The sequence below is a fragment of the Nannospalax galili genome, unplaced genomic scaffold (genome assembly GCF_000622305.1).
Source record: "Nannospalax galili isolate Female #2095 unplaced genomic scaffold, S.galili_v1.0 scaffold1354, whole genome shotgun sequence".
Classification (NCBI taxonomy): Eukaryota; Metazoa; Chordata; class Mammalia; order Rodentia; family Spalacidae; genus Nannospalax; species Nannospalax galili.
Window position 1 is genome coordinate 1275396 of NW_008335784.1, and position 19319 is coordinate 1294714.

Below are 19319 nucleotides of genomic sequence, written 5' to 3' on the forward strand. Positions count from 1 at the left end.
CTTTAATCTTTGGTTATACTTTCCTTTTGGGTGTTTAAGACCATACAGTTGGCCCAGATAAACCAATTTATTTTTACTCTTAAGGTCTTTTGAGGATTTATTCCTTAGGGGTCACATTGGCTTGGGATAAGCCCCTGGCTCCTTTCTTTTTTTTTTCCTTCCCTTTACTGTACTGTTTTTTAAAGTTATTTATTTAATAGCCATATAATTAGAAGAAGCATTTCACTACAACAGCATTGACATATTCAATAACAATTTCCAGAGCTAAGATGCATCTCTTTCAAATTTGCTGTAAATTTTTAGGTATACAGTTGAATTAATACAGTTTTACAATATTGTACTCTGTTTAAACCCTATAAGACATAAAATTAAATGAGGTTTTAAACTTTACAAAAGATCTCCATTTCATTATTAAAATACAGTTTCATACAAAAAATTCATTTTTAATACAACTGACAGTAAGATGCATATGCTTTTCTAATCTCTATATATCTGATTTTTGCTAGTCACAGTCAGTTACTTTCTGAGCTCCTTGGCATCTGAGCATGGATATAAAGTCATCAGGTAGATTTGTACATTATGTTCCTTTTTTGTTAGTCTTTATTATGATTTAAAGATTGAACAAACCACTCACTTATTTTTAAAAACTATATTTCTTGTATACAAGGGTATTAGTACTTTAAAGTTCCAAAATTTTTGGTCTTCATTTTTGTGAACCTAAGGATAAAAGTATAAAACTTTGGCTTAAACACATTTTAAAAAACTACCAAAACGCTTAAACTTTATTCTGTGATAAATTTCCGATTATCTAGAAAATCCTTTTACACAGTATAAAAGGAAGACAATTTTGCCAAATATTACATAAAAATCTTAATATTTAAAACAAATACAAATTTATGCTTGGTAAAAAGACAATTACTATACAGTGGAGAGGACAGAAGTTCTGCCTGTGAACTGCAAGCATTCTCACTTAAGACTGCACCATATTTTATGCTTCTCTATATGTGCAGATGTATATTTTTCAAGCGATTTAAAATGCTCAATGCTTCTATCCTGAGTAGACTAACAGATCTTTTATTTGTGAAACACATCTATCCAGTAACTAGGGGATCAACCTTATCTGATAGTATTTGCTCTCTAAGACCTCACAAAACATTCTTGAAGAAGAACCATGGCCCCTCCTCTAATCTTTTCCAGTCTTTTCATCAACTACCCAAAGAGATAAAATAAATATTTACATTTTCCATTTTATTCATGTTTCATCAAAGCCCCTTTATTAAATTGTTTACAGAATGATGCTTTGCAGGAAACAGCTGTACTGTCTAAATGTCTGCATATACCTCTATTAGTAATGTCTTAAAATACATTTATGATTTTGACTTTTTGTCTATGAAGTTATAAATGAATTTTATGAAATACAAAGTAAATTATTTCATTTATATTTACTACTTAAAAACATTTTGCTTCTAGTAGTCAAGAAACGATACATTGCTGAAAGAAAAAAGCTTCAAATTGTTTTAGGGGAATGAGAATTTTGTCATAGATGACATATTTTGTTATTCAACCCAGGTGGGTATCAGATTATATCATCTTTACGTCAATAATCTGCCTCTATGTCCATCATCTGCCTTTCTACTGACAAGGTTATAAGTCTGGCTTCTTTTAAAACTTCAAACAAATAGTGCAATATAAATGCCATGTAAATCTGGTAAATGACTATGGCAAGAATTCTAGTGAAAGCATAAGGCTATATTTAATGAAACATACATTTAATTGGTAATCCTTTTCTGTCATAGTTGTCTCAAGATCTAGTCTCAAGGTCTAGTCTCCTTTTCTGTCAACAGTGGCATTTAGATACAACTACGGCTGCACTTTTCACCGAGTTTAAAACTTGGTATTAGATCTACTGCTATTCTATGTTACAAACACTGTGAGATATAACACAAAAATCATGCACACAGAGCACTTGAAAATGAAAAATAAACCTTATAAAACTAATATTGCTCTAAAATCTGCTAGTAAGCTTCCCTAGCCTGCAAAAGCACCATTTACAACACAAGAAACTGCAGGTGACATGTGCGCGGACACTCACATTCCTTATAAAATTTGGAAGTGATCATTTGTGTGACATTATGTGAACAAAATACCGTTGTGCCTACTGAAGAAATGACACTCATTCTTCCACTTTTGTCATCTATCTATCTATCTATCTATCTATCTATCTATCTATCTATCATCTATCTATCTATCTATTCATTTTTGTCTTTTTGACTTTTTGAGACAGGGTCTCCCTGTATCCCCAGCTGGCCTGGAACTCACTTTGTAGATCAGACTGGCCATGAACTCACAGAGATCCACCAACCTCTGCCTCCCAAGTGCTGGGATTAAGGTGTATGGCACCACACCCAGCAACTCTCTACTCTTTTCAAAGATCAAGGAGAGAAATCTGTCTCTGACTTGTACCACAAAAAAAGTCTTATTTAATTGAAAAAAAATGTGTGATTTTATCATGTGGAAAAAAAATCTTAATGGATGCCAGTGTGGATTTGTATCATTGAAAGTACCTATCTTTTCCATCCATCTATCATCTATCCATCCATCCATCCATCCATCCATCCACGGCAAACATGCAATAGAACAAGTGCTTCTTAGACTGCACTTTGATACATTTGAGTGAGAATTGTTTTGGTATATCAGTGTTTTTTTCCCTTTGATTTTTTTCCCTATTTTCTTTTTCTGTTCTTTTAGCCTTGATCTATCGATATTTTTCCATTTTATAAAACCCAATTATATCAAAACCTTTTTTGGAATAAGCATATGATGCTCACAAAAGTAAGAGTCTATCTCTGCATACTTAACATGTTGTCAAGGTCACGACTTGCTACCATGACTATTAAGGGTATTGTGCATTTGTCTAAGATACTATTTTCTCACCCATTTTGTAGACTGACTTGGGTAATTGTCTGGGGCCTGCAAGGCAAGGCATTCCTTCACCTGATTTACAAGAAAGAGATATGAATTCATTAATAAGAGAGTAACTCAGGACGGAGGATATGCTTAGTTCAAAGAATAGATAGAAAGAGAGTGTGCCTGCCACATACTCCATGAGAGGAAGAGTTGAGCTGGGCTGAGAAAATAGGTCATGGTCACACACATCTCAGGGCTTTGTAGACACAGTGATGAGATACAGATTAAGGTAAGTGCAGTGGCGTGTCACTGAATGGGTTTAAGTGGGAGAGAAACAAGATCCGAGTTAAGACTCTAGAACATTAATGGCAAGTGGCTACTAGCAAATAGAGTATAGATAATGTTAAATTACTAGTGATGCTAGCTCTCAAAAAAAAGCCAGTTGCAGGAAGAGGACAATAAAACATCCAATGTTTCTCCAAAAACTCTAATTTTTACATAATATAGTTTTGCTTAAATATCCACAGGAAAACAATTTTAAGAACATACATGAAACTAACAATTACTGCCTTTGGAGACTTTTGGTTTGAGCTTCCTTTTTTACTATTTGATTAATAATTTAGTTTATCTGAAGTACAAAATTTTATGTCTTTTCTAACTGAATGATCCATAAATATCTTTCAAATGAGAACATTTTAACTTCGTTAAAATTTAATCAATTATAGTAACTTTATCTTTTGGCTAGTAAATAATAAAGACCAAAGATTTTCAGATAATAAAAATCTTTATATCACTCTTTATATTCAAATACAAATTATTTTTTACTGATACATTAATCAGCATACATTTCAACCTTATCAGTTAAAACAAATTAAATGACAATGTAAAAAGGCAAAAAGGATAAATTCAGAAGGTGAGATATTTTCCTGAATAAATGGCAAGATTTAAGTCTTAAGAAAATCAATAGTGTGAAAAAACAGAGGCTGTGATAAGTAAGTCTTCTAACCTAACAGGTACATAAGAAAATAGAAGAAGTCAAAGTATTGTGTGGTCATTGGTCAAATTTTGATTAAAGAAATTATAAAGAAAGAAACATGGAAGATAACCAGAAAATCTTGATTATAGAAAGTATTAGATATTAGTAAATTACTATAAAATTCATCAGATTTCATAATGGAATTCTGATTATAAGGGAAATGTTATTTTTCATATTGAACTATTTAGAGTAAGGCACAATATCTTTAATATATTTTGGGAAAACAGAACTTGCTATATTATCAATAAATTCAATATACAGCTATTGGTACTCTTCTTTCTGTTTGAATATTTTTAATATATAAAGCCAAAATTCATTAAAAAAGCAAAACCTTTCAACTCACACTAGATTCTTAGCATGCTGCTTATGCTTTGGGCTGTTCTAAGTAAGAACACTTTAAAGGATGAGTTTGAGAATTTGTGTCTTAAAAATGTATGAATATTGCACACACACCCCCCTCTTCTTTTCTTTTTTGGTGTTTTTGAGACAGGGTCTCCCTGTAGCCACTGCTGGCCTGGAACTTGCTATCCAGGCCAGGCTGGCCTTGATCTCATAGAGATCTACCTGCCTCTGCCTCCCAAGTGTGGGGACCAAAGGTGTGCACTACCACGCCCAGCTATTATGCTCTCTTAAGGGCGCTGAACCCCTCCTTTGCAATTGTACAACACTATTAACTTGCTTATACAGAACATGTCCTGAAGTCATAAAACATTAATAAAAGGAAGGGTTAAGATTTATGGGTTGCTGGTTGTAATTAAGTGCATTTCCTTTTATACTTTTTCATAAAGAAGAGTAATACAACTGACTTTTATGGAGAAAGGAATCTTGGTTCCATGCTGTATTTTGATTAGCAAAACCTATTGCACGTTTGAGGGTATGTTCTTCCTGCACGGAGCTGAAAGCTCTGGAGGTGTGCGGCATTCACGCGATCCTTTCTTTCTGCTTCCTCTGTACCCATCTGACCTTGTTTCGTCCACTGGGAAACATTTTGGGCAAACTTTACTCTTATTGAATGTTACAGAGCTTTTTGAAAAACAAAAATTGGTACTTTACAAACCTGCCAGAGAATTTAGGAACAACAGAGGGCATCTAGAAATTAATTAATCATTTTGTGCATTATTTTTTTGTAAATCCTACCTATTGCAGAGAAATAAGAGGTAATAAATAAAATATAACCTGTTACCAGTACAATTCATCAGGAGTTCCGAGGGAAAAACAAAGAACTGTATTTAAGAAGCTTAAGGTGATGCCTGGTAAGTAACAAAAAATCTTGGCTGTCACTGTTGCCATAATCCCAGAGTAATTCCTAAGAAAATTAGTTTTAAATATCGTAGAGCTAGGGAGATGGCTCAGGTGCAGATGACTGCACATGCTTGTAACCTGAGAATGTGGGGGAGAGGGCAGACAAGTGAATTCTCAGGAGCTTGCTGCCAGCCTAGCCTAAAAGGCAAGCTTCAAGTTCAGTGAGAGACCTTGTCTCAAGTAATAAAGTGGCGAGCAACAGAGCAGAGCAGGAATTTACATACTTTCACTGGCTTAGGCATGCTTGCGCACAGGTGTATGAGCCATACACATATACTACACACACACACACACACACACACACACACACACACACACACACAGAATCAGTGAAAAATAACAGATAGCTTAGTGAAAAATATAAGCATGTTGCACAAAAGCAATGAAATCAAGAATTTACTTATATCAGTTCCATAAGTTTCTTAAGGGTAATGATGAAGTATATGATAATTTCATCTCTGGCTATTTAATATTTGGTTTCAGCTGGAAGGTTTGAAAGGAGGCCCATTCCAGCCTAGTTTTGACATAATTACACTGAATATTAGATATGGATGTGATGTGTGGTTCCACGGAAAGCACTTTCCTACCAACATGGACCAGACCCAGGTGGAATTCTGAATTCCCTCTTTTTCTTGAGTTTCTGTGGTTTTATTTAGGTACAAATAAGCCTTGCATGAGAGTCATCTATTTGTTTTCTTTACTTTACAGCATTGGGGTTGGTGGCTGACGGCTAGCTGTGCTGCTTTTCTCATGAAGGCTCTGTTCTTCTCAGAGGAAAAGCTGTGTATGATCTCAGCACAGAAAGATTTGCTGCACATCAGGGGCACTTCCAGCTCCCTGATGTTGTGGACCAGGAACTTCTGGAAGCCACTGGGCGGCATGTACTCTGTTTTCTTGTTGCTCCCATAACCAATGCTGGGCATCTGGATCTGGCCCCTGAATCTCCTTGACACCCTGTTGTCAATACCTCTGGGTTTCCACCAGTTGCACTTAATTTGACATATCCATCAGACTGGTGCTGGATGAAGTTCTTGGTCTTCTTTTTGACAATCATGGGCTTCACCACAGGTCGGAGGTCAGCCACAATGCCATACAGGAGATGGCAGCGTCAAGGAAGAAGGACCTTAGTTCCTTCTTTAACAGCTTAACATTTTCAAAGCAGGACAGGTCCTAGCTAGTATTTCCCCCCTTTTCTGAAAGAATAGGATATGTGGCTCAATGGGAAGGAACAACATAAGAATAATGGGATATTTAGTAGAAGTAGAACATGCCAAGGTATAGCCTGGAAGTTCTGAGTCATTCATAAAGCTCCCTGTGACCCTACTGTATGGAGCAGAAGTAGAGACTTGAACAAACACCCATCGCTGTTGACTCCAGTGTCTAAGAAGCACCCTTCCTCTTTGTACTTTTCTTGGTTCTTATTTCTTTTCAATTAGAAGGCAGGTAGCACCAAATTGTCACGTGGTAAATTAAGAGTGACTGTAAATTCTTAAGCTTACGGACCGATTCTATTCTTATTGTCTCTGTATGTTATTGGGCACACAGCAGGTTGGCAATTAACGCTTGTATAATGTAAGAGTGGGTGAATGAATAAAATCATTTTATTTTATTTATTTTTTAAAAAAATATTTTATTCATTATTTTATGTGTATGAGTGTATTGCCTGCATGTATGTGAGTGCACCCATGTCATGCAATGCCGTGGAAGTCAGAAGATTTCAGATTCCCCTGGGAACTGGAGTTAAAGACGGTTCATAGCTGCCATGTGCGTGCTAGGAATCGAACCTGTGTCTTCTGCAAGAGCATTCAGCGCTCTAAACCACTGAGCCATCTAATCTTTATTTTATAAAATCATTATTTTAAATAAAGATTATTCCATGTGCTTAAAACACTTAAAGTACTGCTGATCAATACCTTATTCTTAAAACAGTTCTTCCCCTTTTGCATTGCCACTCAGGAAGCATAACAAACACAATTTATCCATGCTACCACATTTTCTATATTTAGAGACAAACATCTCAAACTTGGCAGTAGAGTTTTTGACAAATGGCATATAATTAAATGTACACATTGTCACATGAAAAGTCTGGTACACTTAATCCTTTTGCTCACCCTTCATATTGTGTTATTAAATTCATCATTAGATAGGTTATATACTAAGCTAAATAAAGCTACTTTCATTCTAGATATTTTTTACTTACAGTATAAAAGAAAGATAATGTAACGAGGAACTTGCTCTAGATTTCTGAGTCCCTCATTCTCTAACTTAATCGCCTACTCAATCCTGTGTAGCAGGCATTTGGGATCCAGGTTGGACTGGACTCATTCACACTTCAGTGCATGCATTTGCATTATCACATTTCAGAGCCTCCGGCATTATCACTTCCTTTTTTAAAGTGGCATAATAATTTGGGAAAATGGTTAAGCTTACCATCATCTGCCAGTCAAACAACTCCTGTGTTAACAAAATGTATTTTTCCTACTGTGTGTGTGTGTGTGTGTGTGTGTGTGCGCACACGCATGCGTGCATGCGAGTGATGGCTCATGCTCATGTCAATATTATCGGGATTTTGTGTTGTAACGAAGCTATTTCATTTATCAGAAGCATGACTGGGAAATTGAAAATTCCATTTACACTTTAATGAGCAGATTGTGTTTCATGTCAAAATCATGTAACCACTATAATTTGAGTGTAAAATTCATGTGAGTGTATGTAAATAACTGAAGCACTAGCACATATCATGTTTTAAGACATATTTTATAAAAAAATCACATTTCCATAAAGAATATCTATATAAATTGAAGGAAAAAATTGCTACAGCTCCTTTTGGCTGGTATTGAAGAGATACAAGACTGCTTAATTTGACAAACAATAAATTTAACCAATAATCTGTACACGTAACAATGGAAGCCTGACTCTGACGTCTAATCAGATGAGAAGTCTAAATAAAAACTCTTCTTCCTGTGCTCTTCATTTGTTTAATCAAGATGGCTAGGAAAAGAATAACAATATCATAAATACAAATATTTAATTTAAAGTAGATCTGAAATGCTAGTTTTAAATTTTTTAAGCTTTTATTTTATATGTATGTGTTTTTGTATAAGTGTAACATGTGTGCAACGCCTGTGGAGGCCATAAGAGAGTATTAGTTCCCCAGAACTGGAGTTAACAGAGAGTTGTTAGGTGCCATGTGGTTGATGGGAACCAAACCCAGGTCCTCTGCAAGAGTAGTAAGTACTCTTAACCACTGATCCATCTCTCTAGCACCTTCAACTCAAGTTTTAATAAACACTTAAACATCAGTGTTTTGGCATTTTAGGAAATAATAAAACTGAATTAATTTACTGCATGCAAAATATATTACTGAATAGTATTGCTTTTTACCTTATTTGAATTAAAGAATCAGTTGACTCAAATAATCACTCACTAAACTTTCTTTCAATCATGCTGAAGACCACTGGGGATGAAGGGAACTCTCCTTTTAGCTCTACCTTCCTTGAATGCCACCTGTGCATGTGGCATGGCATTAGAGGCTTTATCTACATTTGCATTTTAATTTGCCCAACACATCTATCAAATAAGTATTATCATGTTCATTTTAAAGAGGAAACAAGTTCAGAGCGCTTAGGAAAGATGTATTTGTATGATATGGGACACAGACACATTCAAACTCCAGAGTTTTCCCATCTTCTAGATTCTCCAGGTTGTTTCTTGTTAGAAATCTGTTAGAATATTTCCCATTAATAATATTTGATTATTTCAATCCTTCTTGAGCTTGTGGAAACAAATTTTCCACTAAAGCATTATTCTGCCTTTTTTATGACACCTACATGACTTTCACGTGCTTCTTAGTAGAGATCTCTTTACTGCAGTAATGTTCCTCTAAGTAGTTTTTTCTTCCAATTATATTACACTGCAGATGTCATTTTCCCATTAGGCAAATAATAAGATATATTTTCATACATTAAAATCTTGTTTATTAATGGATTTTATACAGGATAGTCCTGGGTTTCTAGACCATTTGTAAGAAGTTCCTATTAAGAAATTCAATGAAGCATGGGAACAATGTAAGGGTAATTTATTAACATATCAAGAGGCTTTAATTTGCTAACATTTTCCCATCATGTTGGTGTGACAGATATAAGTAATAAATTGGTAAAGCATGGAATACAGGAGAACAGGAAGAAAAGCATCTATCTTGTTATGGGCTTACGGAATCAACTTTTACAACATGAAAGACTGACTCCATGCTTACAAAAGGATAGTCTATATTCATGTTGCCTAATTTATGTAGGCTCTGCCTTTTTGCTGCTACCATTTATTTCACACTATATAAAACTGGAAAAGCATATGTGACTCACAAAAGGCAAAACTCTGGCAAAGGAAGTACACAGTAAACAGACTAGATTAAGGAACCTGAAGAATGTTTTTTTCCTCCAGTTACTTTAGAAACAGTCACTTCCAGCTGGGCCTGGTTGCAGAAACCTGTAATCTCAACTACTTGGGAGGCTGAGGCAGGAAGACCACATGTTTAAGTCCTGCCTGATCTATAGACTGAGTTCAAAGTCACCTGTATCAAAATTAAACACAAAAGGATGGGTTGGGGATGTGGCTTGGTGGTAGAATACTTGCCTAATATGCAAAAGCCCTAAATTCAATCCTTAGTACCACACACACAAAACTTAACAAAGCAAAAACCAGTCATCTCCTCATTAATTTATTTCATCTTTTATATAAGGATACATTAAAATTCTATTATTAATAACAAATATTTTATCAGATATCTTTTATAATCCATATAATCCTAGTCAGTGCTGCATTTTCTTTGGCTAGGTTATTGTTTCAAGAATGTCTGAGCCCAAAGCCTTGGGTTAGCTGAGCACACCCCGCCAGCACCATCACCACTACTGGCCTCAAGTTCTTGTTAACCAAGCCCTCACTTCTGTTTTCTCTCCAAGAGCTGATATATCTTAGTCAGTACTTTCTGGCTCACCTACCCAGTGCAGAAGCCTATCTCCTGCACATATTGCTAGGCGTGATGGCACACGCCTTTAATCCCAACACTCAGGAGGCAGAGGCAGGCAGACATCTGTGAGTTCTAGGCCAGCCTGGTCTATATAGTGAGTTCTAGGCCAGCTGGGGCTACAGAGAGACCCTGTCCTAAAAATAAAAAAATAAATAAATGAGTTTTATTAAATATTAAATGTTAAATATCTGTTGACAGAAAAATATGAATAAATAAATATAGGAAAGAAAAAAATCTTGGTCTAATCAGTATTCTTTTACTATAATAGTACAGTTGGATTTCAGATTAAAAGGAGTTCTTTCCCTATTTAAAAAAGAATCTTAAATAACTACAGTAACAGTCAGCATATGAGGTTTGCATACAACATGGCATGTTCCTTGAAGATACACTCTCAATTTTCATTTATATATATACATTTTCATATACATGCTAACGAATATGTAGTACATGTTCAATTGATGTTAAAAGCAGACAAGCTTTAAGATGAAAAAAATAACATTTATTTATCTCTGCAAATACATTTGTATGTGTATGTGTATGTGTATGTGTATAGGCCTACACAGCATGACATGCATGTGGAGGTCAGAGGACAATTTGTGGGAGTTAGTTCTCTCCTTCCAAAATGTAGATCCAGGAGACTACCCTTACTCTCCAGGCTGAGCCATATTACTGGCCCACACAAATAAGATTTTATTACGAGAACAACTGACAACAATTGTTAATTTTGCATTGATTTGGTTTTGTCTTATGCTCAATGACTACACCTCAACTTTGGCAAGTTGTACAAAAATTGTTTATCACACTTACTACAATATACTACAATAGAGATACAGTATTTTTATCACCATTATTTGAAAGACATTTGAAGGCACATTGTTTATATCAATGACTCACAAGTATTAACACACAGCATTAGCTAATTATGAGATGCCACACCACACATATCGTTATCACAATGACCCTATCATTAGTCTCTCAGCTACAACAGATGAGGAAACTGTGGCAAAGAGATAGCAAACAACTTTGTTTAATGCCTTACAGCAGGTAAGTATGGGGTTAGGATTTCAATTTTATGTTAGCTCCTAACACACACACACACACACACACACACACACACACACTTTAAAGTACCAATTTCCAAGAAGCATGACTCATTTTATCTGTCAGCTCAGGCTACAGAGCAGCTTTTGGGAATGTTTCTAATTTTTAGCTGCATTGCAGTTTAGTATTCCACTTAATTTTTCTCTTGAAAAATGTGGTTAACTTACCCACAATTTTCTTTTTACTTCTTATCCCCATTATGCATTCTTTCTGAGGGCCATTTTTAGGTCATATCATCTCCACCTAAATAGGCCCTTTACCTTACTTTCTAGTGCTATGTCTCCCTTAATACTGAATATTTGCTATTGTGTATATACTTTATGGTCAAGACAACATGCCTCATGACCTAAGGAGTATATCACAGAAAAGATCCATCATATCTTGTAGCAATTTTGTGCTTCCTGCCCTGATAAAGCCTGAGCAGCCTGTCCCTGACCCTGCTCTTTCTCAAACACTCATTTTATTTTTCCTATGATGGTGCTAATTATTTTCTTGCTTTGTAATTTCTTTGGTTTGAATTGATGAGATTTAGAGATTGACTGTCAAAAGGGGAGGAAGCAGGTTTACTTTCTCACAGATATTAACTGAACATATGCAATCTGAAAGAAGTTGTTTAGGCTGTATGCTCTATAGCTTATGGATTTCCATAAGTTTAAGTGTTACCTTTGATAGATCCCTGAAGTTTCCTGGAAGCGTCAGGTCCAGTTCTTCTGATTCATAGTTTGTTAACACCCACGGAAACACAGGATATTGGTTCAGATCATTATATGTCCGTCCTAGTAAAGAAAAACAAATGAAAGTCTGTATATCCTAACTGATTAAAACTAGTTTCTGTGCTTATAATAAGTCAAATACTGTATTTCAGAAGAAAAGTAATTCTTTTATTGAATTATGTCTCTATTTAATCAGAAGTACTCTGATAACCATGCATATAAAGAGGCTTCCCTCAATATTTTCAATAAGCACAACCAGAATTACTATTTTTGAAATCATGACATTTAATAATGTTACTGGCTTATCATCATAACTGATTCCTGTCTCTCTGTACTAGCTTCCCCTTATAAGTAGTTCTGGTCATAGGACTTAGTTCCTATCTGGAGTGTAGTATGTGTCACTTTGAAGCCTGGCCCACTGAAACTTCCCACATGTGTATCTTCGGCTGACTTTGATGAAGATAACATTGCAACTTGGGAGCAGAACCCTGTCAGCTAGGAACCCGGAAAGTGTCATGGATGGGGCCAAGCTGCAAAAGTGCATGCCTGAAGCTTATTACAGGATAATATTCTGCTCTAAGAAACATCTATGCAGAAAGTGTTCTACCAGTGAATAGAATGTTGTATTAAATATATATCAAGATTCAGTTGAGAGGTTGGGAATGAAGCTCAGTTGTAGAGTGCTTGCCTGGAATGTGTAAGGCACTAGGTTCCATCCAGTAACTGAAGAAAAATCAACAGAGAGAATCTGCAGATGAAGGGAAATGCTCTGAAGCCAGAATGAAAAGGACAGAGATGAGTGCCACACACATGGCCTTTTTTCTCCTTTAAGTCAATGAGTTTTCTTTTTGTGCTGCATTGTTTCACTTAGGTAGAGAATTGGTGAACCATTGGGCTTGTCTGCTTAGTTTTAGTAGAATGATTCAAATAGTTGCAGTAGGATGTGAACACAGTGGGAAAGTAGAAACTGGGGCCACTGACTATCCCAACTATAAGTGAAAGAAGATTCAGTCAGATGAAATCAAGAGCACCACCATTAAGGAAACAGCATCGGAGCAGAGTGGTAATGAATTCCTTAATTCCAGCCACTCAGGAGACCTAGGCAGGATCTTGATTTGGGGCCAGCCTGAGCTACATAATGAAACCCTGTCTCAAACTGAGACCAGATTGGCAAAGAGATACATGAGGTAACCAAGAAAATCCGCAGCTGTAGCTTATTATCTGTGTCGCCTGGTTAGCCAGGGACTTAATGTAGGGTATCCAAGGAAATGTCACTGTCTCTTGGGTAGCTGTGCTTCCTGAGGGTAGGATGACTGGATCATGTTTAACATTTAATTTTTCATTCTGAGTCATAGAAAACAGCCTCTTTGTTGGTATTTAGTCATATGGATTTCCTCAATATCTTCCTACATACCAAGTTTATCATAATGTAACAGAGATAGGTAAGCATTATCAAGTTTGTTATCAGTCATTAATATTAAATGATACCAACTCTTGCACCAGCTGGCAAACATGAATATAACAACCATTACAATATGAGTAAAATTAAGTCCATTATTATAAAACATCGAACTTTATTAGTGCATGAGAAAATTTTGCTGGGCAGTTGTTCTACCTATTTGTGGTAAGACAGCTCTACTTCATATTGTCTTGAGTGTGTAAGCTGAGACTGAATGCATTAAACACACGGGGTAACTGAGGAAAGCACAAGCAGCTTCCACTCTACATTTCCCTGGAATTTGGTGTTAGCTTAGGGCTTCTCTTTGCTCCTATGCCATAGCACTCAGACTGAAAGTCATTTCACCCATTATAGTTCAGCCTCTGCACTAGTCTTTATCATGGATGCATGGGCTTGGTTGTTTCTGCTTCCTTATTTTTATTTATTGATTTAGTTTTTAGACAGGGTCTCCCTGTAGCCCCAGCTGGCCTGAACTCATTATGTAGACCAGGTTGGCCGTGATCTCAGTGAGATCAACCTACCTCTGCCTCCCAAGCACTGAGATTAAAGATGTATGCCACCACGCTTAGTTATTTTTGTTTTCTAAAAAATCTTTGTGTCTGGGGCTGGAGAGATGGCTCAGTGGTTAAGAATACTGGTTGTTCTTGCAGAAGACCTGGGTTCGAATCCCAGCACTCACATGGCAGCTTAACAACTGTCTGGAACTCCAGTTCCAGGGGATCCGATGGCCTCTTCTGTCCCCTGCAGGCATTGCATGACATGGGTGCACTTACCTACATGCAGGCAATATACTCATACATAAAATAAAAATAATAAATAAAATATTAAAACAATCTTTGTGTCTTGGTGGATATCCTCTAGTCAATAAATCCTGTTGATGGAAAGAATATGTATGTGACAGAAACAGAATAAAATGAGGCCAATTTTAAAGGATGAACAAACAAGGCAAGTAAGGCAGGAGAACTGTAAAAGCACTCTGTTTAGGGGATGAAGATTATGCAAAGACACAGAAGTAGAACGAGGGAGAGAGCAGCACTGTGAAGACACACAGTAACTAGAGGAGCAGGTTTGCAGTCAGAAAGATCAGCCAGTGGTCTAAGTTTGAGTCTATTGTGAAGAGTAACTAATAAGAAATCTGAGCTTTTATTTCAACTTTTTGGCCATGAAAATGGTCTAGCAAAGCAGCGCCACTGGTGAACAAAAAAAGCTATAAATTTCTAAAATTCTCACTAAGATGTGTGCGAACCTGGGGCTCCTGGTCACTTATAGCACTTATTCATACATGCAGGCAGGGGGCACAGACTGGCCAAGCAGGGCCATTTCTGCTTCTCTTAATGGACCCATGGAAATTTAATGCTCTGTTATTTTGGGGGGGAACTTTTCTACTTAAAACTGTAGAGTTAATAAAAAAGTAGGTCTTCTAGTATGTGTGTCATTTTCTAGAATACTGTTGATGCTATATACACATATCTGTAACATAGATTACATAGAAAAAAACAGTTTATAAATAGAAGTTAGGTTTGATCATTGTCTTTAAAATTTCTGATGCTTCTTATAATCTATAGCAAAGAAAAGTTTGTCAGAATAGCTAAAAAAGGTAATTCACATTAACTCAGTATTTAAATGTCTGTATAAATGGTATAAAATAGTACATATTGAAGAAAGTAGCTTTTTAATATGTGTTTATAATAAAGGAAAATATATGCTGCTTTTGGAGATATTATAAAGAAAACATCATTTAAAAATGCACATATAACTACACACAAAATAAATGATGATAAAGACTATTTCTCTAATTCTGAAATTTTGGAAGTCATTTTTAATAATCTCTGGAAGGATCTCTGAAACAGTAAGAAAAATTACTAATTTCCACATTATTAGAGTTTTACAGCATCATTTAAGTGTTAACAATACAATAAGTTTTATAAATAAGTATAATATATTGCATTAACTCCCTTTTGGGGGCATCTTTTTGAGACAGGGTCTCCCTGTAGCCCCAACTGGCCTGGAACTCACTATGTAGACCAGGCTTGTTTCTATCTCACAGAGCTCTACCTGCCTCTGCCTCCTAAGTGCTGGGACTAAAGGCATGTACCACCATGCCCAATGCATTAACCCATTTTTTATAAAAATTTCTACTTTTGTCTTACAGCAAAGGGATAGTCAATATACATTTTTGACCTGAACTTTAAAGATGAGATCATGTGAGAGAAACAGAATGATGGCATGGTACTTTAGGATTTTGCATTCCTAAGTTTTAGTTAATTAGTATTGTTCCTTTATTTTGGTGAATATCTTTATGATATTAAAAAAATAGTTTACTAGCTGGGCTTGGTGGCATACACCTTTAATTCGAGTACTCAGGAGGCAGAGGCAGGTGGATTTCTGTGAGTTTGAGGCCAGCCTGGTCTACAGAGCGAGTTCTAGGCCAGCTGGGGCTGTTTCAAAAAAACCAAAAAAAAAAAAAAAAATTTTTTTTTTTTTTTTTTTTTTACTGAATCCTCCAAAGGGAGCTATTTCCAAAGCAAAGTCTGTTAAGTTCTGGTTATCTAGAATATATTTGTTGATTGTGTTTGTTTCTCCAGAGGGCAGTTGAGGAACGACAATGTGCTTGTACTGCAGTTGGTAAGGTTCTTTCCTTCTCTGGTAGTGCTAAGAGCACACCACATGCGACATATATTTTGCTAACTATGCTTCTAAGGATTTATCTCAGAAGATGAATATTAAATATTGGAAGTCTCTGACACTAATCTACTCAAACAATAAAAGTGAAGCACAGTAAATGAGATCTCAGAAACACTGGATATGTTTCTTCATTAAAAAAAAACTTTTTAATTAAACCATCCAATTTAATGTTTTTATGTGGCACTTCAGTTTTGAAGGTAAAGTGATCTAGAGACAGCTGACAAAGAAATTATAACTGCAATTCCTTGGTGAAAATGTTAATGACAGCAAAATATTGTTTAATGAGATGATTGCGGCATCTGGATTAACACGCTTTAAGAGCAATGTTCCTGTGTTGTCGGCTTCTTCACACTTTACAGACATTTTGTCATCTCTAGGTCATTAGGAAAGAATTTTTAATGATTTTTCTAGAAGCAAGCAGTTCAAGTTACATCTAATTAGATGACAATAATAAGCCCAACACATGCAGTAGCTAAATATATACATAATTAACCAGGGAGAGCTTGTTCATCACAGAGTAAAAACGTGGAAAATGCTAACCAGGAGCGAAGGGTTGGGGCTGGGGAAGTTGTGCTGAATTCATTAGCTGATCATATGAAAAACAACTCAACAGTCTTAAAAAACATTCTCAAGTCTAACAGGGGATCATTTACAAAAAGCTATGTTAGAATCGCTGCTATTTTTTTTTTTTTAATGTAAGAAAACCAGATTTTAACATCTTTTTCTAGTATTATTTAATAAAGTGTAAAATGAGGCATGGATTGCACTTTTCAGAATACAATGAACAGAACTCTGGGAATTAGAGGCAGAAACCACATTTTTAGTTGAACTCATTAATATTCTTTCATATAATCTACCAAAACTTAATGTTCTTTGAAAAAAAAAATCTCAAGTATATCAAAAGAATTAGATAAATCATGCCATAGTTGCAAGCTGGGCTCTCACTTATTTTGAAAATCAAGTCTTCAAGGAATATTTAAAGAAATAAAGCTGGGCATGTGGCACATGCTTGTAGTCTCAGCATTCAGATGTTGTGGCAGGAGGACTGTGGGTTTCAGGCTAGCCTGGGCTATACAGAAAGGCACTGTCTCAAAAAAGTTAGTATTTAATGAGGTGAAAAACATACTGTAAGATTCAGGTTCTGAATTACACAACCCACAAAGAAAGACAAAAAGAGAAAGTCACCAAGAAGTCAAATATGGTATTTATAAAAGGCATCTGAGTTTTAAATATTTTAATTAACTTTTTAAATTCTTAGTGAATATTTATTAAATTTATAAATAGGAGAAAGATGGAATACATTTGGTAAATATCTTTAAAAAACAACATGTTTTCTTAATATTTGAGAACTTTTTAGTAAGCATAGTAAAATGTTTATTTATATGCAATTTTGTGTGTAGATAAGCACATTTATCATACGAGGATCTGAAAAGCCCATTAATGCCCAATAGCACATGTAGCTGTATAGAGCCACTGTCACATGCTTTATACAGTCTTATTTTTTAAAGCATGTAGAGAGGAGAAAAGGAAAATGAGTCAAGTAAAAAAAGAGTAAATGGGGCCAGGGAATGAAATGGATTGTGCACTTCATGTTAAAATAATATTTTAGCACAAAAGATAAACTTCAGTGTGTAAGACTAAAATATTGACATTTGAAATTTATGAAGTCATATTGACCTACTGTTAACAAAAAAAATTACATTAGAAAAGATGGTTTTATCTGGGATTCTGACTGCTCTCATTTGCTTCATTTAGATGCAAGAATCCTTTACCCATAATTCTAGAAAATTCACAAAATACATCATAACACATACCCACCCTACAAAACAGAATAATTAAGTTATTTAGTAATGCTACCCAACACTCCAGTGCTGGTGTTCACTATACACTGATACTCTTACTTAGAACTTCAGAATGATGACAAGGGAAAAATTAATAGGAATAGACCCCAGGAGGGCATCACAGTTTATTTATATTCATAAATCTCTCCAATTCGCATTCTACTTCTAAACATCCATTTTGTCTGAATCACTAAAGACATGTGTCAACATCCTTGAAGTGTTAATTTAAAGCCCATTTCTTCTATGAACCTTTCCTAGAGAAATCTATATCTCATATTGAACTTTCATGTCTCTAGAGTTTTATTACATGAAGCAGCCCTTAATTGTTTGCTTTTTGTATGTGCTCTGTGTGTGTGTGTGTGTGTGTGTGTGTGTGTGTGTGTGTGTTGCTTATGTAGCCATGGAGGCCTAGAACTTTAAATCTTGCCTCAGCATCTCAGGTGCCAAGGGCAAGATGTATAAAAGTGGGGCTGGAGACACAGCTCAGCTGGTAAAGTACTTATTGCTTTACCATGCCTCAGTTCAATCCCCAACATCCATGTAAAATAAAACCAGGTGTGGTAGCTTGCATTTGTAATCCCAAAGCAAGGGAGGTGGAGACAGGTAGATTTCAGAGTTCCCTGGCTAGCTGCCTCCAGGCAGGCTGCTATGCCTTATGCTAGAGTTTCTAAATCTATTGGTTTGCAGAGGAGGAGAATTTGCATCTGTAACAAGCCTCCAGGCAGTAGTAGTGGTGCTGCAGGTCCAGGGCCTCCCTCTGAGAAGTGGGGAGCCACCACTGGAAGCCACAATGATCTCTTTCTTTTTTCTTTTTTCTTTTGAGATAGCATCTCTTGACAGGCCTGGAACTCTCTATGTGGACCAGGATGACCTTGAACTCTCAGATATCTTCCTGTCTCTACCTCCCAAATGCTGGGATTAAAGGCAAGTGCCATCATGCCATGCTGGGCAGCATTTCTTCTCCTATGACAACACACAGCCATGTATTCTCTTTTTTGGCCATTCTCGCTGCCACTACTCTCACCCAGCTCTTTACTGCTTCTTGCTTCCTCTTTTCTTGGAACACCACTGCTCATTTTCTGCTGCATTCTTACTCCTTGTTAACTCCCTCTGTAAGTATTGCCTAGGAGGAGCGTTTCCTTATCTTTTAGAAATAAATTATGGCTTCTAAATTTGTGACCTCAAATTGCTTCATATATGTTCCTATTATAGTACTACCTTTTGCCTGAATGAGAGGGGGGGGGGGGGG

General features: G+C 36.0%; 1 protein-coding gene across 4 annotated transcripts in view; it reads right to left on the bottom strand.

Moving 5' to 3' along the window:
• Nbea (neurobeachin) overlaps window positions 1-19319 on the bottom strand; it is a 715145-nt gene that overhangs the window by 93353 nt on the left and 602473 nt on the right. For all 4 annotated transcript variants that reach the window (XM_029562257.1, XM_029562254.1, XM_029562256.1 and 1 more), the window contains one exon: window positions 12036-12148. In XM_029562257.1, coding sequence (XP_029418117.1) covers window positions 12036-12148 — 113 coding nt within the window. The remainder of the gene's footprint in view (window positions 1-12035; window positions 12149-19319) is intronic.